At 38.0% G+C, this 23,476-nt stretch overlaps 1 protein-coding gene across 1 annotated transcript in view; it reads right to left on the reverse strand.

The window, feature by feature from the left end:
• Positions 1–23,171, reverse strand: part of Smp_153250 (hypothetical protein) — a gene marked incomplete at both ends in the record, with an annotated part of 39,887 nt that extends 16,716 nt beyond the window's left edge. The window contains 15 exons of the mRNA XM_018799939.1: positions 563–879; positions 3,270–3,346; positions 5,495–5,743; positions 7,065–7,973; positions 9,391–9,459; positions 10,990–11,102; positions 15,885–16,079; positions 21,388–21,507; positions 22,283–22,367; positions 22,404–22,444; positions 22,477–22,606; positions 22,637–22,715; positions 22,748–22,842; positions 22,879–23,011; positions 23,047–23,171. Coding sequence (XP_018653802.1) covers positions 563–879; positions 3,270–3,346; positions 5,495–5,743; positions 7,065–7,973; positions 9,391–9,459; positions 10,990–11,102; positions 15,885–16,079; positions 21,388–21,507; positions 22,283–22,367; positions 22,404–22,444; positions 22,477–22,606; positions 22,637–22,715; positions 22,748–22,842; positions 22,879–23,011; positions 23,047–23,171 — 2,737 coding nt within the window. The remainder of the gene's footprint in view (positions 1–562; positions 880–3,269; positions 3,347–5,494; positions 5,744–7,064; positions 7,974–9,390; positions 9,460–10,989; positions 11,103–15,884; positions 16,080–21,387; positions 21,508–22,282; positions 22,368–22,403; positions 22,445–22,476; positions 22,607–22,636; positions 22,716–22,747; positions 22,843–22,878; positions 23,012–23,046) is intronic.
• Between the last annotated feature and the right edge of the window lie 305 nt (positions 23,172–23,476).

Consider the following 23,476-nt stretch of genomic DNA (forward strand, 5'->3'; position numbering starts at 1 on the left):
TTTTCGTTGTCCTCGGCTTACATTAACTCATAAACCGTAGTTCGAAGCGTCATCGATTTTCTTAATCTGGTAGTAACATCACTAGTCTGCCTAAAATAAAATACAGTAGCTCACAAACTTTGCTACGAAGAAATCGGTTAAAATTGGGCCTAGAAATGCGTCCATAGTTATTGTATCAACTTGTCCATAGTAAGTATTGTTGGCTTTTAAAGAAAACGGTGTCAGGTTCGAATCTGGAGTGAACATCAACTCCGGGATACAGGCACATCCAGCTAATGAATCCCAAATATAACGAAATGCACGTCCTGGATTCTACTGCTAACCACTATCAATCTTTGCTTATAATGCTTGTGAATTAAGGCTATATCGAGGCAATACGCACAGGATGCACATATGCAAATAAGAGACTGATCAATTGCAGTCCTAAACATCAATGGGAAGACTCAAGTAAACAATACCAAGTGAATTTAGAGCTTGATTGTATTATATTATGATGAACAATACTAATTAGCGTATCACAATTTAGCAGTAAAGGTTGAGTTAAGCATAAAATTATGCTTACCGGGATTAGTGATAACATGATAACATAAAGCATGCATTAAACATAATTTTTCCCATTCTACCAGTATATTTTGTACGACAATATTGAAATGTTCTAATCTTGCTACAGTCCATTCAGCAGTTTGATGACGCAAATAAGTTGAAGACTTTTGATTAATTCCATTTAAAGGAGCTACAATACCAGTAAAGACAATATCTAATTGCCAACTTCGACGATGTGTAAAAGGATCGAAATGTGGTCGAAGTATCATTTCATGGACAAAATCTACTAGAGGAATAATATCTGATGGATGCCAACTTGGCGGATCGAATGGTATACTGTGTATATGAAAGGAGAATAGTTAAAAAAATATCAAATGGATACAATGTAATAACATGTATATGTATACATAGCAAAATGGTGGTTTCATTTATAAATATAAAGTTGCAGCTCAGTATTCTATTTTTAACCACTGTATCGTAAGTGAAAAGCCCTTACACAAGCTTTAATTACCTCACTTTCCAAAGCTACATGCGCTCTACAATTAGCACATACATAATATCCTGGTACGGACAAGAGTGAGAAGAGTCCGCTCACTCTCTCGAAATGCTTTCATATAGCCACTACTAGAGAAGAACTACTGACTGCCTTCTCGCGGTGAGGATGTTGTTTATAAAGTTGAGGAAATGAAAAGAGAATGTCTGGGGTCTAAACCGTGCTGGTGGGTATGGAGGACCTATCTGGGGGAGTTAGAAAACTCTGATTCCAAGCCAATGGTGTACATTGGCTCAAGGATCCTGAGGGGACAAGAGGGGTATGAACGTACTTGAGCACAGGTTGCCATGGGGCGGCAACTCCTAATGTTGCTCCACTGTCTTGTGGGTTAGACATCTGGGTCAAAGGTTAGTGGTGTGGTCCCCTAAGACTCTATGTGATATAGCTCAGAATCGATCACAATGGCGTAGATGTATACACTCCCTGTCTTCCCTTAAACTATGAGATTAAAATTGCTTCATATCTTTGTTTCTCCCTGTACTATATCCTTATATACAATCTTTATATTATATATTACCACCATTAAATTAACTACTATGAATTCGGTGTTTATCTTGTTGTGCTAAAGAAGTATGGCAACTTGGACCGTTGCATATATGTGCCTGGTCCTACTTTGTAGCTGAATGACTGACTTACCCTAAGATAACTATCAACTCCGGTTTGGGCACCCGGACAGTATCTAAGCTCGCACACAAAATTAATGCCTCGTGTAGCGCATATATACTTAGGTACCCCTTTGTACCAATGTTTACATGTTCAAATAAGTAACAAATAAATTGAATGTGTTTCAAAGTCAATTATATGAATATATACCTAATTACAAAACGTTTCATCAATATAAATTACTTAATTCCATATTTTACTCTTAATATTCTAAAACAGGTTACCACTACTTTTACAGTTTACATCACGATCATGATAACATAAGACAGCGAAAAATATATCAAATGTAATTGAATAAATGGATAGTATGTGTATGCAAATTCAGATGCAGAACTACTTATTAACAACAAATGAACTGTTCAAGGGACTCAAGTGAATTATTTTAAAATGTGTGTAATGAGCTCGGTCATTTGTATCTTATTAAATAACAATTAATGTAAGGGAAAAGTAAAATCGAGACAATTCAATTCTTCAAAATCAAGTAAAGCTGCGAGGGGCGAATCTTGAATAAATACAGATCAACTGGATACTGAACCAATATATTATGGTATAAAGTCTACTCATCTCAATTGTAACTCAGTAGTATCAAATGCACAGATATGTATAAGATTTGATATTATTACTTGGCATCTTAGAAGGAGGTAGATATAATGAGGTATAGATTTCAAGTATTTACACTTCCTGGCCATAACTAAGTAATAACTCTGGTTTCGTGCTAGCTGGCACTTGTCAGCAAGGTGTAAATACTATCTTGAGGAGAACAAATGCTCTCTATGTGATTCGAATTTGCGTCACTGATAGATTGGATGAGTCCACACATATTATATGCCTGAGAGCATTTCAAGACCAATAATGTAGATGACGAACAAAGAGTAACTTCGAAGGAGAACCGATTGCACACCTAATCAATGTCTCAACCTACATGTACCAGTCTGAGTAAGGAGGACAGATGAATGCAAACCCATAATTTATGTAAGATTTATTTGTTCTACCAATTACAATATTCTATTCAACACTTAGTGTTCTCACTCACATAGCAGATTGGAAAAGGGTGTGGGAAACGTGTATCTGTATCAGGTAATTGCAGAAAATAACAGTCATCCAGTTTCACAATTTGAGATATTATCACTGAGCTGTTAAGGCCACAACTCATCTCCTGTAGTATTGAGGTCTATAAATTGACTTATCATTGAGCAGTAAACATTACTGTGTATACTGTGATGTTATTTATCTTTTCTTTAAACATAAAAACTCTTCAGAATTCCTATTTTCGGTCAATATCTTCGAAATCAGATACATAACTGCTTTTATTTCCCAAATTCATATTTTTGTCTTGAATTGTATCTTCGCTACCTAATCGTTTCTATTACCACAGATACTGTTACCAGCAACTTGGATCGATGAAATTACGTACCAGGTTGTACGTTGCAACTGACTGACTGATAAGTAGTGATAATTATCCAGTAATGGTCATTTTACTAGCATTAATGAATCAATAAAATTAACTGACCTGGTAATTGTAATGGCAGATAAACAACCTGCACCGTCATAGCGCATTCCATTGTGTTCTATGCCAGCGCATGAAAGCTACATGTATTATTTAAAGCAAAACAATTTTTACTGCTTAAAAATCCAGATCATACTAAAAACACTGATAGATGAAAGAATATTACTTTCAATAAGTGCTCTTCAGGTTTTACAAGTTTATTAATCCGAATTAGGGCAAAATACATCGTTTCTCAATTATGGCATGTGATTTTAGGGTTATGTGCGGAATAAAATAAAGTGTTTTCCACAAACCCAATGTTGAGACCGAAACCAGAAATGAATTAATTAGGATGCTAAACTCTGTTTGCACTTACCAATTTGACTGCTATTGTGTAGCAAGTTGCATTGGTCGAGATTCTAGGAATTTGCATTGGCGTGATCTTGAACATCTTACAGCGTGGCTAAGCAAAAGTGTAGTCATGATGACAGTGAACAACTCAATACTAACCAGTCTAGTGCAAACTGGTCATAACACCAGTATAAGTCAATCTTTTTTAATAATTTGTCGTATTAGTAATCTTCTGTTTAAGTCAGATTGACCTAAACACCTTCAAACGCTAGAAACAGTAGCCATCCGGAATAAAAAATACCGGAGTTATATGTACATGAAAATATATTCAACACGTTTTCCTACAGTGGCCAGTCAATAGTAATTTTAACCAAAAAAATAACCTAATTTGACTAATGTACATGCAATATATTTCTTACATAAATATCTTTGTATGATCATAAGTAGAGACTAATGGTGGCTAGCAGTGGGAACCAGGAAAAGCGTTTCGTCCTATTTGGGACTTTTTAACTGGATGTACCTGCATTCTGAAACTGATATTCACTACAGGACATGAATATTATTAATACCACCACTACTATTATGATTATTATTGGTTTAGCATCACTATTAATCTTTTAAAGACAAGACACAGCACCCATTCCACTTTAGAAGTTTTAATCTAATTCATGTAACTTTATGCACAATACAGTCTCCCATTAAACGTTTGATCGAATTTGTAATTGCATTATTATTTCTCTTCCACTTTCTGACCCATATTCATTCTGATCATGGATCTCATAATTTCATTTAACGTATAAGCCAACATTAACAATCTTGTTTTATTTTATAATACTTAAATTCACATGCTATAATTTTAAACAGCTTATTTTGCCTTAAACTTGGCCTACCTATGGATTATTAGTTTGGGAATAAAAGAGCAATTTTTGTGTAAGAAAGATTAACTGCCTCCTTAACGTTTAGACGTTAAGCAAAAATCCGAATATTATGAAGCCGGTGACTAATGAAACGTCACAGATAAATGAGCTGATCAACGCACTCAACTACTTTACTTCAAATAATAAATTTAGGAGTTTAAGCAGAATAATTATGAAGTAACATTTTAATATCTGATGAATAGGCACCAATTCCAAAAATTCATGTACCATCATTCGAAGTATTCAAGGGATTGCATGTTGTACGATTTTTCGTGGTTTGTGTGTTCTAATGACAATGGCAATATTAGGTTGCAATCGAACAAACAGGAAATCAACTGTTGTAAAGTTTGTGTATTCAATCATATTATTCATGAGTTAACATTAACCATTATTGCACAACTGCCTTGCTCGTCTTAAAGCAATTGATTGTAGACATAATTCATTTCATATTGCTTGGTGCTATAGTTGCTTATTTGGTTCCATTCAAATAATTACTTTTCTTCCTATCTATACTAAATATTACTTGATGTTGCCAACTTTATCAGCCTGATTGGAATCAATTATTTCGTGTATGTATTGACTTCGGATGTATTATTTATGTGAATCTAACAAACCGATTAATTTAGTCATTATAACTCTCTTAAATTTGATGAAGACATATTATTAGTAATGGGAACAGACAGTGAGCGTAAAGGGGATATTTTCGGTTATTAACTGTTCAAAGATCCAAGCTACTGAACAGATGAAAAGTTCAGACTTTTTTTTCATTGAAAATGTCCCATAACCCAAAATAGTTACTATCTCGTTAAAAAAAGAATGGAAATTATTGACATACAAACAAACATTCTAAAGGGATTTCGCCTTTAATTGAAAAAGAAATTAAATGTATTCTTAAGACTAAGCCACCTTTTATTGATGAAAAAATGCCTTCTTAAAGGTTAAAACTATACAAAATACATACATGCCTTTGAAAAAACTTACTTCCACTGTTAAATAATTAGTGAGTATATTCTCTTCCAAAGTACCAATTAGACGAGCTAATGTTGGTACAGTAGCTTGAGGTTCAAATAAACGCATTGATTTGCGAGTAACAACAGTATCATTATAAACTGATTCACTGTCAATTGTATGTGACAGTTTTAGTTTGTTTAATAATTCATTTAAACGTGTTGAGCGTTGATTCACTATGGTAGATTGGGCTTTTTTAATACAAGCACATAATTGTTCCAGCTAAATAGAAACAAAAAGGGAAAAAGAAGAGCATAATGATATTAATAACTTTTATTTCCAAAGATGATATTAGAACGGTGTAAGGTATTAGCTTAGTGGTTAATATGCTTGACAGTACTGAACGAATGGATTGTAAGATTAAACGTTGTGCAATGGTAACTCAATGGTTAAGATGTTCAACTTTCAGCTATTAAGTTGAAGGTTCGAACTATGCGTTCTACCCATTTTGATTTAGACAACCGGGTAGTATCACTAGCCCTCACAGTTACAATATGGTTTGTAGACAATTACACGTATCCATACATAGTAAATGGGTTAGAATAAGAAATAGACTTCCAAACGTCGGACCATCTACATCGGTTTCAGTAGTCAGGTAGTATCACTGCCAGTTCCCACACGAGATACATACTTCATAGTTAGTTAAATAAAAAGAACCTGTATTTGGTTTATAGGTTAGAAAATCGAAATAACAGAAGGTATACGTCAACTATTTTAGGATTAAGATAAATATATACTTAAAACAACAACTAGCAACAGGATATATACTTTTGTTATAAAAGTCGAGGGATAGGTTAGTGGTTAAGGCATCCGACTTACAGCCATTAGGTCACAAGTTCGAATGATTTAAAGAACTTGCTAGCATATGACAGCTAAATCGACAACTCGTCAATATAGTATTTTATTCGTCAGGACCATAAACTTATGCCTTCATCAATGTAAGTCATTTAATGAATATACGCTAGTGTGACTGAACTGAAATCACACCTTTGTCAAGTTGATGTCATTAACAGATCCTCGCTATTCTCCACTTTAACGAATGTACGAAAAAACTACTGGCCAGCGTTCGCGGCCAGGACATGTGGAAATCAGTCGTGATTTTGATATTATTATATATTGTTAAACGTAATCTAAATCTCACTTATCTATATTCCAACTATGTAAATGTCGCGATGAATTTTCCGGTCTCATCATATAATTAAGCATGTTAATGTATTTAGACATCTTCGTAGAAAACTAAGAACCTATCATGAAGCTAATTGATGTAATTTTATGTGAACTCAGAAAAGTGGTTAATATATTTTCGTCCTCGCCTTTCCAAACGCGAATATATTAAATCTATTCTGACTTAATTTTATCCTGTCGTGCTAATGTAATTTACCAACTTGAACCAATGCACATATGTGTCAGGTTTTACGTTGTATATGACTGACATATCTTTATAGATACCATAACTATTGTCCTGGTTAAGTGTACAACAAAAATAACACTCAAAGTATGCGAATTTTACAAAACCAATACATTCCAAAACACAAAAACTCACCGTTGTTGATGGATTATTAGACCACACAGTATCAGCTATGAGCGATGTGAAGTGAGTCACCTGAAGAAATAATCCAGTTTCATTTAAATGTCCAGAGGCGGGATTTATTTCCGAGTTGAAAACAAGTACACCTTGTAAATTTGTAGTGATATTCATATGTTCTGGAAGGGCACTACAAACAATTAAGTAATATTTGTAGTCCACACTCAATGGCCCAGAAATAACTTCACATGCTATATAGTATTCATTATTTGGAAATAATTGAGCAAATAAAATAGGCCAACGATATGACTGTTGTAGACGGACTAGCATTTTAGACCATGAACTTGATAAGTTGACTTGTGCAGGAGACAATATTAGAGGAAGATGACGTTTAAACGGTTGCCAAAATGGTCGGTGTATCTTTGCTGTCTGCATTAGCCTGGCCAAACCTAAACACAGTCGTAGATGTTCCAAGCACTCACGAATCACAGAACGCCATCGAGCATCTCCGTGGGAAAGATTACGTAAACTACGGGATTGAATTGAACAAATGCGATCACTCTCATGAGGTTGGACAAGAGCTCCTGTAGCAGACACAAGACGAACACGATGGCAAGATGCTTGATTAAAAGCAGACTCAAGTGAACTAAGTGTATTAATAACACTGGAACGAGAAAAATTTTCAGAAACTCCAGTAGAAGAACTAAAATCAGCACTAACAACAACTGATCCAATAGCACCAAACTCAGTATCGAGTGAAGTAAGCAATGGAAATGAAGTGCATACAAAACCTTGTACAGGATCTATGCGTACTTGCAATAATTCATGTGGACTACAAGGCCATAAAAGTGGAACATACAAGCATAATGGAGCATCGGCAAGACGTACAGGTCCAGGACTGATAATCAGCAGCTCTTGTCTCAAATCCTATAAAATAAAAAAGGGGCATGAACAGATGAGTTGAAGGCTTTATCTTTATGTCACCAAGACAGAGTTATTATTAAATGAAAAAAAATCACTTATTATTCAAAAGACTAGGGGATTGATATCGCTCAAAAAAAGCCATTATATATGCCATCCTCTTGATGAACTTTAGCGGTACTTACTTACTTACGCTGTTACCCCCAATGGATTATAGGCCGCTGATCAGCATTCTCCTACCCACTATGTAATGGGCCTTCAATTCTAGTTCTATCCAATTTTCGTTCATTCTTCTCATGTCTGTCTCCATTTCTCGGCGTAATGTGCTCTTTGGTTTTCCTCTTCTCCTTCGGCCTTCAGGATTCCAAGTGAGGGCTTGCCTTGTGACACAGTTGGGTGCTTTCCTCTGTGTGTGTCCTATCCACTTCCAGCACTTCTTCCTGATTTCTTCCTCTATTGGAATCTGGTTTGTTTTCTCCCACAGTAGATTGTTGCTGACAGTGTCTGACCAACGGATATGAAGTATTTTGCATAGACAACTGTTAATATACACCTGTATCTTCTGGATGTTGGCTTTCGTTGTTCTCCAGGTTTCCGCCCCATACAGTAGAACTGTCATGACATCCGTATTGAAAATTCTGATCTTGGTGTTAGTTGACAATTGTTTTGAGTTCCAAATGTTCTTCAGTTGTAAATATGCTGCTCTTGCTTACCCCTGTTACCCCTCGTGGAGGAGCATAGGCCACCCACTACCATTCCCCATCAAATTCTCTACTGGACAATCCTTTACAGTTGTTTCCAGTTCCATTCATTCTTTTCTTATCTGCTTCCGATTCCCGATGTCGTACGTTCATCGGTCTTCCCTTGTTCCGTTTTCCCTCAGAATTACAAGTTATCGCTTGCTTCGTGATGGAGTTTGGTCATTTCCATAATGTATGTCCTATCCACTCCCAACATTTTTCCTGATTTCCTCATCAAACGGAAATTGGTTTGCTCTCTCTCACAGTAGATTGTTGCTGATGGTATCCAGTCAACAAGCATTGAGTATCTCAAGTAGACAATTACTTATAAATACTCTTACTTTTTTGACGATAAATGTATTAGTTCTGCAAGTTTCAGTTCCGTACAATAAAACCATCTTGACCTTCGTATTGAAGATTCTGACTTGGATACTGGTTGATTTCTATATGTTCTTCAACAGTAGGAATGCGGATACATGTATATATCGTAATGTATACAGTTATTCGTACAAATTTATAAATTTTATTTACATGATAGAATCTATCACATTTCTGTAACTCAACGATAAACAATGTGTGACAGGAAAGAGAAAATGAATTTTCTACACTCATTATATAAACACTGATACTATTTAACTTTTGTTAATGACAATCAAATTATTTAGAATAATCAAATTACTTACCTGTAGCATTTGTTCAGCTCGAGCCACCATAGTTCTCGTTAACAGAGTTTCGATAGATAAACAATCTCCCTTTTTGTATAAACACAAAAAGATATAAAGATTGACAAAAATATGATCATGAGAAATTTTATTGGAAATATAACCCAAATTATTCTCCTTTAACAATATATAGTTAGAAAGGATCTTACTCACCCTCATAGCTTCAACAGTTCAGGGAGTAAAACACCGGTTCAAGATCCTCTTCTTATAACTTACTATTATACTGAGACAGTAACCATTCAACCGTGCACAAATTAATATCTATAGACTAATGTTTAATCATGAACAAGAGATGTTGACTGCATTATAACTTATTGCCTTTATGTGGCTATCAGGTTATTTTAACGGATGAACTGAGATACCACCATTTACTCATTACAGAGTAATATTCACCTGATATTATTAGTTCATATAGAAAGATACAAAATCTTTGTTAACTATATATCATAAGTATTAAATGAAATTCGAAGTCATTTTGATGCCATTTTAGAAACAATGTTTGCATAACTCTTTGAGAACCCTGAAAACTATTTAAAAAAACATTACACACTACTTTTGCAGAGCCACACCTTTTATATGAGGTTAAACGATACTAACATGGTTTCCTAACCCGAGATAGGTTTAATATAGCTTAAACCCGAAGCCCAGTAACGGTGTGTTTCAAGCAGTAAGCTACTGCTTTACATTCAATACGAACTAATAAAATTTCAGAGGTTTTACACATAATACACCGTCAACCAAAGTCTATATTTTACTCTGTTAAAACACGAGTGATTAGGATAAGTTATATCTTCAACTCTTATAAGAAAAAGTCTGTACAAAACTGCCGGAAATGATACGTGAATTGCCACAGTATAAAAAGATGCCGTGGCGTGGCCGTGTAAGTGTGACAAACAACAAACAGTCATGAATAAAAAACTAAGGCATATGGATAATTATTTCCGTTAGATTCTTTTCAAACATTATAAAATGGACCGGGAAAGACAAAAACAAGATACAGACGACAGAACGATTACTTTGCTCACTTTATAGCAAGATAAATGAAGAAGATAGACAATGGGTATAGGATGAAGACGGCCAGAAATAACGCTTTTCCTACGATTACCTTATAAAGATGTTTTGAGTATCATTTAGATGCATGAAAACCTTTCTGAATGGGTAGCTCGTACACTACTTATTATAAAATTAATTCGATGATCTCAAGAGTACTATTCCGTATGATAGTGTCAAAATCTAGTACTGTTTACAGATAATGACTTCTATTCATCTCTTCGACAGTTCGGAACATTTATCAGGATAGCTACTACCGTCACTGTGGTACGTAATTAACCAGAAAACTTACTTATATCTGTTCCTTAAACATCGTGGAGCCGAGTGTAATACGTCATACGAAACTAAGATTACAGATAAGCGGTTTTAAATTTGTTTCAGTTACCGATTTCTACTGCTGTTCCATACAGCATATATTGAACCCGTCAAGTTTCAGATTAATTTAGTTAATTACTAATTGTAATATTCTTCTATGGTCACAGAATAATATATTCATGGACCGACACTCACCTGTACAGTAGCTCCAACTAATTGGGATTTTGAAGTAGTAAGCTCAGGACGATGACTAACACAGAGTGGTCTCTGAGGTTCCGTTGGATCAATATGAATGGTAAGTAGATAAGCTGAAAAGATTAAGAGGTGGGTTATAAACAATATTCTGTCAACTTATGTGACATTCAGAAGCAATAAAGTAGAGGACAAAATATTGCTCGATAAGGGATGGTTCATTAAGAACGGCATCAAAATAGTGTCAGGAATCAGAATTTTGTTTATCTAGACACATAAACATTGATACAAGGGGGCACCGAATATATATGCGCCACACAATAACAATGGTTGTGGAGAGGTAGAAAATGGAGGGGGAGTATAATAAAACCAAGAGCAACAATGAACAGAAATTAGTGTATAACAGTGAAATAATAATAGCAGCCATAATAATGATAATGGGAGAAGCAGTTCAGCTAGGAAAAATACAACCAGAAAGAGTTCTTTCATTTACAGATATTTAGCTTTTATGAAGAAAGTAAAAGAAAGTTACAACAGGACCATCACTGGCTTTTATTCTGAGCCATTTCAGATAACGTCCCAAGCTACTGTGTTGCACCATCTCTAGAATCCCAACTAGGGACTCATAAAGGGCCAATAAAAGTCAGTCCTGTAGAGCCTCCTTTCATTCCGTACATGTCGTACACTGACCACCTCTTCGCTTTTTGCAACTGGCCCCAACATCGGCAAATAATGCACGATGTGGAATTCGCTGGGACGATATTCGTAGGACGTGTTCAAGCCAACAATGTCGATGTTTCAAGATGGTGACACTAATTGAATTATCGTCACTGTGCCCAAACACACATTGCCAAACCCCTGCATTACTAACATAGTATTGCCACTGGATGTCAGCAACCAGTCGGAGACAACGATAATCAAACACAGAGAGTCGTTTAACACTCAACTCGGAGAGGCCAGGTTTCACAAGCCCAGATTGGCATAAGCCACTCTAGCTTTCCCTATACGTAAATTGATCTCATCGCTCACGCCACCACCAACACTTACGCACCTATCCAGATATACAAGCTTCTCGACTACTTCTGTCTGCTCATTACCCAGGGTTAGTGCAGGATCAGGGTCCAGCCAGTTTTGCAGAAGCACCTTGCACTTGGAAGGTGCAAAACACCTGACATACCTATGGACATTGAATGCCAACGAATTAAGTGAAGATCACATGGCTTGAGTATCATAGCACAATAAGACAATATCATCTACATACTCAAGATCGAAGTCCTTCTCCAGGCAACAGATCTACACCGCCATTACCTTCGTCCATCAGAGCTGTTTTCTAGAGTGTCATCGATGGCAAAATTGAAGAGGAATGGTGAGATTGGGTAACCCAGTCTAGCTCCGCTGACTGAATGGGATAGTGGAGAGAAGTGGTTGTATACCCTCACTTTGCCTGTGTTTATATATAGGGCTTTAGAGATGTTAATGAATTTCTCAGATACACCCTCCTTCAATAAACAATTCTAGACAACAGTCCTGTCCAACGAATCGAAGGCGGCTCTAATATCAAGAAATACAGCGATCGTTGGCCGGTAATAAGTACGACGGTGTTCTAAAATTTGGCGGAGGGTGTACATATGACCAAAACCAGCCTACTCTTCGCGAGTCAATCTTTTTCGGGTTTTGAAAAATCTACAAAGTATGACGAAGGCCGATAGTTTGGACGAATTCGGAAATATACTTATCCCCCGATAGTTGTTGCATTTGTGGGACTTCAAGAGTTAGAGTTCCTTGCGGACTTCCGCCTCGTCAGATGAACCAGTCGTCACCGGTCATAGAGGACATGGTAGTGTGGCAAACCAATTGAACTATTTCTTGAAAAACTCTGCTCATCGTCCAAAACGTCGGTAGATGTTAATAATTGGCATATCGTCCGCTTCACAGAGTTTTTCTCACACTAGACTTCTTGTTGCCAGTGACTTGGATGAGCTGAAAGAGCTTCTGGCAGTTACCAGAAACAGCTGCTGTTTCGAACTCGTAAGCACGCTCCGAAAGCCAGGCTTCTCAGTACTTAAGCAAGCTTTGCACAATTTCATTACGTGACAGTCTTCGTTTATGGTCAAACTCGCGATCACCCTGAGTAGACCGACGTGCTTCAATGAGTTGTAAGGGGCCTGAAAAAACCCAGTGCTTGTAAGCAGGACTTTTGGCGAAACTGCAGGCAATTTTACTTGCTATTTTCATAGCATCATGCAATTTCAGCCAATGCTCATCTATAATTTATGGTGGGCTGATAGCTAGCCTTGAACTTAGCTTGGTTTGATATTAAATTGCAACAGAAGCTACAGCCGATTTGTTGACATCGATCCGTTTAAGATGATGGATTCTTTGGCCACTGGAACGTAGGGTAAGATAGGCTCAAACAAGTGCGTGATCAGAATCTAGATAGGTACTCCAAAAGGAGCGTCAGTCTTATACACAACCACGCCAACGGTAGCTGGTCGCGATGTCATCGATCTGAGTTTAGGTTTGAGATGCAGGGGGAGGACACCAAGTAGCATATTGGCGATGATTATGCCGGTAGTTAGTGCCAGCCAGAAACAGGTTGTAGTCTGTGCAATGTTGAAGTAGACGGTCATCATTATCTGACCTGTGACTAGCAATTCCCCATTGGTCACCTAAACAACTCTCTTCTGTGCCTAGACGCCCGATCTGAGCAATTTAGTCTCTCGCTAGTACTTTAATATGTGACAGACGCACTTTCTGTAGAACGCTTAACTAATGGTTAAATTCATCATTGGTCGCATACGGGCTGTAACCTGTTGGTGTAGGCGGAGGTAAAGAAAACGTATCGTTTCTCACACCCATTTCTCCTAGGTTTGATGTGGCTTTCCAATCTAACAACACAAGACCGACTGTTGATGGGGATCCGATCGCGGATAAACGCAAGTAAAATAAGCTTTTTGAAGAGACAGGAAGCTGAATATGTAGTAATTCACGAGAGTCTTGAATACGGGTCGAGGATAGACAGCAAAAGTTGATGTTGAGACTTTCTAAGGATATAGCCAGCCCTATCTGCTGTCTGATCTGCATTAATGTACAAACATTGAAGGAGGTCAGTTTGACTTGCATATTTGGTTTCAGAAAGGCTGGTTTACTATTTGTAGTTGGTGGTAGCATTCAACTTTCGACCAGTTAATGAATTTAAATCATTTAGATAGGACAAGATTTCCACCATAAGCGAGCTGCTGTATAAGTTGAAAAAGGATACACAAAATGAGGGTAAAAAGTAGTAGACAAGTGGCGTAGTATAAAAGAAAAGACGAATGCTACCAAATGATTATGAAAGTGATTTATCAGAATGCAAATGAATCGAAGCAAGAATAATTTTTCCATTTGTAATCACAATTCGATTTGTGTGAGGGCTGGAATATTGTCCGGTCACCCGAATCGAGGCAGGTGGTTTTCTTAGGGGGCCATGACCCAAGCCTTTGATTTAGAGGCTTAATCCACAAGGCAGTGGGGCGAATTTAGATGTAGTCCCATGGTAGGCGATAACCAACAATGGGTTTATACACCATTTGTCCCCTCATGATCCTGGAGCCCATGTGCATCACTGGTTTAGAATCAGGGTTTTCCAACTCCCTTAGGTAAAACCTCCGTACCCACTAACCCGGTTAAAGCGCCGGACATTCACTTTTCGTTCTCTAAACTTTGTAAAGAATGCCCCAGCCGCGAGAAGTCAATGAGTAGGACTTCCCTGGCAGTGTCTACCAGCACCCAGTGCATGTCTACAATCTTTAATTGTTGCGTTTTACAGTCAGAAATTACCATATTCCTATTTCTCCTTGCGTTTTCTAATATATTATTGTGAAAATACTTCTTTTTTCACTTAGGCTTATGTTACCCTGTATAACATAATCTTCATTTTAATCTTTAATTATATACACATTAATTTGACTGATACTAACCATTAGATGTTTTTCAAGTTACATAATTAGCAACTTTCAATAATATGTAGTCAGTTTACTAATTACAACGCACTGTTAATATCTTCATGTAAATATTATTTGTAGACTTAAGATTTAATACATATCTGATTACACAACTTTGAAAATGAGCTCATTGGAAAAGATTTCAGTCAGTCAGTTACAGCATAAGACCTAGTACGCATGTACATCGGCTCAAGTTACCATACCCACCCCATTAGTACAGACAGTTGAAATTGTCTGGCCAAATCCCAGAATGATAGAGGTAGTAACAGTATTAGTGATAACAGAAAAGACTCAACATCAAAGATGCGATTGAAGATGAAAATATAAATTTGTGAAGTAAAAATACAAAAAGTTATGGGGAATTCAGAGGCTTAGAATCTGGAGAAATACAAAGAATGGATGCACCTGCGCTACTGCACATGATTTTGAGGCATGTCACTCAAAGTCTCTAACCATTGGTTACAATAGTCAAACGGGACCCAGCCAAGTAGTCTACACCTATTAATTAACATAGCTGTTATATCTTGTGGCCGAGTGGATGCCTAGTTAATGTATGACTTGATAAGACCGCCAATCAGAGAGCAGCGAATTATCGATCGGGATATAACAATGGCTCAGACTAATTGTCAATAACTTCATGGACTGATTTCATGCTTTGGTTTGGTCACCTCTAAATTTCTCATAGCCTACTCCTACACCAGACAAAATCGCTCGCCGGGGTAGGCGGTGTTTAGGCATACGTAAAGCGATTCCCAACCATCTAGGCTGATGGAGATTTACCACCTCCTCAAGAGAAATGACGGAAAACAATCCATTAATAAAATCATTGTTTTACAAGTTTACTAGTGTTTATTCCATCGATAAAAACGTTATCTTCATACACCAAACATAAACACACAGATTCATACATACCTGTAGGATGTAACTTTCCATCAAGACCCATAACTGAATTATACTGAGTTCTAGCTAAACCATGCCAATAAGAAATTGACAAACATCTACTAGGTCTGTATGCTTCGATTGTAAGTTGATCTGGCGGTCGCTTTGAACGTGCCCGTTGAGCCTGTTCATGCAACATATCCAATTGAAGTGATAAACTAAAAGCATCTACACATCATACATGTTAAGAAATGATTACGGTTAAAAATCTAGCAGGTAATAACACTAAAATAATGAGTACGATTTCGTTTATTTAGCACTTGCAAACCATTTAGATATATCAACAACTATTATTAGAAGTATTGTTGTACTTTGTTTAGTGAGAGAATAGGGAAGATGAATGAATAAATATAACGTCACAAAAAAATCTACGTCCAAAATCTCAGTACACTTTATTGGCAAACATTTGGTTATTATAACGCTAGTTACCTAATAGACCCCACATCAATGACCAGTATTTAATTGGTGATACTGGTCACAACATATGAGCAGTTATGCCTCTGATTTATTAAATGAGAATATGAAACCATACAATATAGATGACTATACACCACCTAAAACAAGAAATCCAAACTGACTAATGCTATAAGAGGTAGCTTGTGGTGCGGATGTCACATCAATCCAAGAAAACCGGAGGTAAAATTATACATCATAGAAAGTAAGTTGGATGGATAGAACACAGAAAAGCTAAATGAACTGTTGTCAATGGTGGAGCGGAATAAATGTTAACAATAAGTTTACTATTTTCAAGTTAAACTGTCCAGATCAACTCATTTTAATCTTACTTGAGTTTAACTGCTGATCTTAACCTACGGTAAAAAAAAGTGACGTCAAATGTCTACATATATGACTCCAGAAGTTGTATTAATGAAGGTTCACAATTAGTTCATGAGTTGAAGGTAAGTAATTTGTCTGAAAAAGGGATTTTTAAAAACCCAAGAAGGAATTGATTTACAACTTATTCATTACATGACTTCTTATTGATGACAATAATAATAATGATAATAATAATACAATTTTAAATATGTTTATTACAGTAAAAAATAATTTATTGTAACAGGGTAGTAAAAAGTAAACATGTAAGTTTCTGGCATACCAAAAAATAGTCAGTCAGTCAGTCAGTCACAACGTAGAACTTCGTACGTACGTACATCAGTTCGAGTTGCCATACCACATTAGCACAGAGATGCAGTTGTCGATTAAAATCCCATAATGGTAGAAGTAGTAGGAGTATAATCAGAAATCCAAAAGATTAGGGTTTGAAGAAATTATTGAAGGAGTATAGTACAGTGAAATAAATTTGGAAAGAGAAAAAGATAAAGACATGAGGAATTCAGAAGATTAGAATTTGGTAGAACACAAAGAGTGGATGCACCTTCGCCATTGCAAGCGATTTTGAGCCATGTCATTCAAGGTCTCTAACCATCGGTTGCTGTCATCTCGCGAATCCCAACCAGGTAGTCTACACCTACCAACATGGCCCAGTCCACTTGTCAGTGACTTCATAGATTTGTGCCACGTTTTGGTCTGGCCACCCCTAGCTTTCTTCCAACCTACTCATACACCATGAAACATTGCACGTCGGGGCAGTCGGTGGTCGGGCATACGTAACACATGTCCCAGCCATCTCAACTGATGAAGTTTCACTACTTCATTAATCGATTTGCCATCCCTACCTAGTACTCGTTTCCTAACAACTGCATTACTTACTCGGTGGTCCCAGGATATACGAGCAATGCTTCGAAGACACCTATGATCGAACACTAGTAGCCTACGAATATCCTCTACTCTTATTGGCCATGTTCCACTGCCATAAAGTAGGACGGAGCGAACTGCTGCACAGTAAACACGTCCTTTGGTTGCTAGACGGATATCTCGACTACGCCATAAATGACGCAAGTTGGCGAAAGCTAGACGAGCCTTCTGTATCCGTGCTGAGATTTCGTCACATACCAGACCACAAGGGCTGATGAGACTCCCAAGATAAGTGAAGTGGTCTACACGCTCAACTACTTCACTCCCTATCATTAGTTCAGGTGTCGCTGCAACCCAATCCTGAAGTAACATTTTGCACTTCGAGGGAGAGAATCGCATTCCGAACATGCCTGCATAGTTGCTTATAGTGGTCAGAAGACTCTGCATGTTGTCAGCGTCTTCACCGAGTAAAACTATGTCGTCGGCGTATTCTAAGTCAACAAGTGAGCCTCCCGGTAAAAGTTCAACTCCTGGAGGTTTAGCTGATGAAAGTGCTATCTCTAAAAGTATGTCAATGACAAAGTTAAACAAGAATGGGGAGAGTGGACAGCCCTGACGAACGCCACTTGAGGTAATCAGTTCTGATGACAGTTCGCCATAGGCTCTAACTCGACCAGTTGTGTTCGAGTAGAGAGCCTTTATGAGGTTAATGTACTTCTTTGGTACTCCTTTCAGTGACAAACACTGCCATAGAACCTCACGATCAACTGAGTCAAATGCCGCCTTAAGGTCAAGAAATACTACTATTGTGGGACGTCTGAATGTATGTCTATGTTCTAGGACCTGACGTAGGGTGAATATCTGGTCTATACAACCACGTCCAGGTCGAAAACCAGCCTGGTTTTCTCTAGTCTGCTCTTCACAAGCTTTGGTTAGGCGACCTAGTATTATTGAAGCTAATATTTTAGACACTATATTAGTCAAACTGATCCCTCTGTGATTGTCACAGGAGGACTTTTGTCCTTTCTTATAGACTGGCACAATCAGCGATTGGGACCAGTCAGATGGAATTACGTCCAGTTCCCAGATTCTACCTAAGACCTCAGTCAATCTCACTGCTAGTACTGGACCACCATCCTTAAAAATCTCAGGGATCAACCTGTCAGGGCCTGCTGCTCTCCCTCGCTTCAGATTTCCTATAGCTTTTTCAACCTCACAGAGGGTTGGAGGACTTACATCAATTTGCCATTCAGGACGACTGGGGATCGTGGGTAATTGAAGTGTGGCTGAAGGCCAGTTGAACTGATCCCTAAAGTGTTCTGCCCATCGATCCAATCTCCTGGATTGAGAATGAATAATATGCCCATCTTTATCTGAGATGGTTTCACTGATATTCGGGTTCCTAATACCGGTTTCTTTAACGAGTCTGAATAGCTGCCTACTGTTACCTATTGCCGCTGCCTTTTCCATCTCTCTTGCTTTCGCTACCCACCACTGTTCACGATCATTACGTAGGCTTCTTATAAGCCTGCGCTTAAGTTGACTCCGCTCTTCGTTATGTTCAGAGCCAGGTGGGATGAGTTTACGAGCATCTATCAGTGCGGTAGTTGCTGCCGAGATCCATTGTTTCTCCCTAACGTTATGGTTTACCTTACTAGCGGATATCACTGCTGTTTCCACAGCTTTTCGGATGTCATTCCACGCTGCTTCGGGGTGGACACAACTTACATGGCTGCCTAACTGTTTTTCTAGTAGTTCCTGAAATATATTCTTAGCTTGCCTATCATTAAGTAGAACCCTTAGAGGCTTCCCTGCAGTGTCTTTCCTACGACCAGTAAGACGCAGACAGATACGTGCTCGCACTAGAGCATGATCTGAATCTAAACATGTGCCCCAGAATGAGCGACAGTCTTCTATCGAGCCCCTCCATCGGTGGCTGATAGCGATGTGATCTAATTGGGTCCAATGTTGTGACGAATTCGGGGGTCGCCATGTCAAAAGATGTTTTTCCTTATGCTTAAAGTTAGTATTTGCAAGAAATAGGCGGTTATCTGAGCATAGCTGCAACAGACGGTCGCCATTATCTGTTCTTTTCGCCATGACACCATAAGATCCACCCAGGTGTCTTTCCCTTTCACTTAGTTTACCTACTTGAGCATTAAAGTCACCTGCTATTATTACTACATCAGAACGCCTAGCTTTTCGGAGAAGGTCAGAAAGTTTCCTGTAGAACTCATCTTTTATATCGTCTGAGCTGCAGTCAGTGGGAGAGTAGGCAGAGACGACGAAGAGGCAACGACGAGTTTCCCTATCTTTCCGGGTCTTTACTGAACCGTTTAGTCGGACAGCGCATAGACGACTGTCTACTGGGATCCAGTCTAAAAGAGCTAGTTCTGCCCTAGGACTTAATGCTATACCTACTCCAGCGAGGCCACGGGAAGCAGCATCAGGGCTTCCAGATATACGAAGCGTGTATCGAGATGAATCTTTATTTTGATTAGGTGCGGTCAAATGAATGACACTACTCGGATCTTGTATGCGCGTTTCGGAGACGCAGCATACATCGATGGTGTAAGATTCTAGAGTCCTAGCTAAGGAAGCCTGTTGTCCTATTTGGCACAATGTTCGGACATTAAAAGTTCCTACATGTAGTTTGGAGCGTGGTTTCAGGAGACCAGGAATAACGTTCTGTGTACTCGAATCGTTTGCCCTAGCGGTGCGAGGTGATAAAAGGACGTGGGAAGGGTTAGTCGTGGAGATAAGAGAGTTATTAGGAGGTGTAGAAAGGATTTGAAAGTGACCAACTTGGTCTCGTGTGCAGTTACGGGTATGAGGGCTAGTATCACTTCCCGGCTGCCCACACCGTGGAAGGGTATTTCTCGAGGGACCTGAAAAAGACGTTGGATTAGTGTTGGTCTTAACGACCTGGGGGCGTGACCGCAGTGCCCAAGGGACAACTGCTTGAGGCCGGTCACGCACGGCCTTTTTGTGGGGGATTTTTGACGTGTTAGCTCCGTTCTTCAAAAGTCCTTACCGCCGGAGACGGAAATCCGTGGGATAAGGCGAGGTGTGCATTTTTAGGGTCGACCTTTTCTAACCCCATCCCTCCTTGTGGGAAGGCAGCACCGCTGTCATGCTGGTTGTCTGAAGGAAACACCTTACTGCTTTCACACCTCTGTACAGTCAGCAGTACGACTTCGCCTTCGGACCTTGGGATTGCTGCTTTTAGTCTCACCGCTCTTCAACCGACCTGTCTGGCATGGTAGGACCTTGAGGAACGATTGTTCCAGCCAGCATAGCTCGATTGGATCATCACGATAGGCAAGCCCGACCACCACGTCAAGGTAGCAGCAACGGTCGGGATACCAAAAAAATAGTCATATTTTCAATCCTACTATGGACTACAACAAGTCAGACCCATCGAAGTTATCCATACAGTTCTTATGACTGTTAATCGAAGCTTATCTATAAAATAATGGTCTCACTACATTATTACTCAGTGTAATCCTTTTCAGTGCAACTTCACGAACAAAATTTCTAGTTTCAAACTATGAGAACATCTAAAACCCAGGCTACTAATATCAGTCACTAAACGGAAACAACTGGCGAATATTCAGATACAACAAATGAGAGTATGAGTTAAGATTAGGTCAAAAATACTATGACAATAACTATTATCAGTGGATAATTAAAAAGACCTGTGACTAAAACCAAGAGAAAATCAAACTACAGCACACTATTATAGACGATCGATTCAATAGTTATTTTCCAAAAAGGATACGCAACATATCGTAGAGGTGGACGAGAGGTGGGCGATTATCAAACTGTCGATAAAGAAGACGAGACTGGGCTTGGTTAATTATGAGTCTAGTTTGCGCCGGATGAACAAGATTTTGGTAGTCTAGAAATAATATACAAAAATATAAAACAAACATTTATTGTTGGAATTTCACAACAGCAATTGCTTGCAATGAAGAATTACTAAGCAGTAATCTTTTGTAAATCTTGACTTTTTCTCACTGTGAAGTTGATAATTCTAATACTACATTAGACGGTATCGAAAACTCGCACATATCGTTACGTTTTTGGGTAGTTTGAATGTTTTCAAATAAATAAACTAGAAAATCATATTCCTTTTACCGATAATCATAATCTGGACATCATTAAGGAACGGTGAGTGATTAACCAAAAACGGATGCAACAGATCTATGTATCGAAGTAAATACATACATTGCGGAATTAAAAAGAGGTATCATTGTTTGACATTATTGCTGGTGGGATACTAACTTGGGGAGATACGTTTTTTCCCCTGTAAAAAAGCACACATGTTTGAGATTCTGAGGATACAAGTGACATATGACTGCATACTGCACGATAGATGCAGCACAGACGCTCGTAGATAACCTATATGTTCGAACTTTTGAGAAGACTCATCTCCATCAAAAATGAAAACTGAGGAACATATTGAGAAAAATATCAAGAAGAATACTTGAGTATATGTATCAATGGAAAACGGAGATGTCAGTGAGATACCACTAAATATATATGTAAAAATTTCAATCTTAATTAAAATGGTTATTAAGCCAATACTTAGTCAATATACAGGACACCATGTTGCTTTAATAAAATAACACCCAAAAATTAGTATTTTTAAATATCATACACAGTGGACTTACTCATCGATGAGTCTTTAAGTAAAAATTTGAGATCTAAAATTCGCCAAGGGAAGTCAAGCGCTTCGGACATGAGTGTGACAGTAACCTAAGTGAAATTATCAACAAGAATTCGACAACCTACAGCAAATTCATTCTGTACAACAAACTCTGCACGTCCATCAGCTAAAACTGCATAATACCAGATAAAATCATACCTATTTTTATAGTCCGGAATTGATGTGGTAGCTGGGTGAGGCTAAGGCGATTTTGGATTATACAGTTAAGATCGATGAGGGCTTGCTTTTTTTCTTTTTCAGTGACAGATTCAGCAACAAAAGCACAGTTCTTAAACGTTGAAGATTAATAGTGAGTTACTTTAATGGACTTTGGGAGACGAGTATATCCTTTATTTGTAAATATATCAATCGCGAGAAGTACAGAAAACGGTGGCAACCTGAAACTCGATTAATAGTAGTATGAATCTACCTCGCACTAACTAAAGTCTCTCTAAGAAGCCTAGAGAGGGCATTTGCCGTACTTATCAAGAAGAAACTTTGCTCTTCCAAAAAGTTTGAAATTTTCTTAAAGCAAGGTTTTTACAACTCTAGAGATATTACCTCACATTTGTCGACCTTCGATGCACTGTTTGACCACTTAACCAAGGCCTCAAGCCTTATGAAAAGATGTTGTGTACGACTAAAAAATGTAGCGATTTCTATCTTCTTTTCAAGGTCGGTTTTGCTTGGTAACCTACACTATGACCCTACTTATTTAGGATGACTCACAAATCAATAAGACGCATTAGATCCGTGTAAACTTTCTGTGAGATGAATTCAATAAGGATCGACAATGGAATTGTCCCAGCACCAACTCTAGCTACAGCATGTTCCATTTCCGAACGTTCTGACATAGTTACGCAACTTGTGACTAGGGCGCGTACAATATTAAAATTTCAGTCTTCTGAAATGCCTCAAATAGTTGTGCAAGAGACAGCAGCTTCTTTTTCTGGCGACAATTTATTACTAATGCCTAGGTGCATTGAAGAAGTTTCAGCAGATCAATATATGGTGCTATTCTGAGTTTTCGAAGAAAACATTAAGTTCTCTGTTACATAAAGAAAGGGATATTGGTGAGATAACTTCATATGGTAGAATAACGCTGAGGCTGACTGAATTTAGGGGGCGGAAAGATTACTCCATTAGCTGGACTTTTATT

This window comes from Schistosoma mansoni, chromosome W (genome assembly GCF_000237925.1).
Source record: "Schistosoma mansoni strain Puerto Rico chromosome W, complete genome".
NCBI classification, from domain to species: domain Eukaryota; kingdom Metazoa; phylum Platyhelminthes; class Trematoda; order Strigeidida; family Schistosomatidae; genus Schistosoma; species Schistosoma mansoni.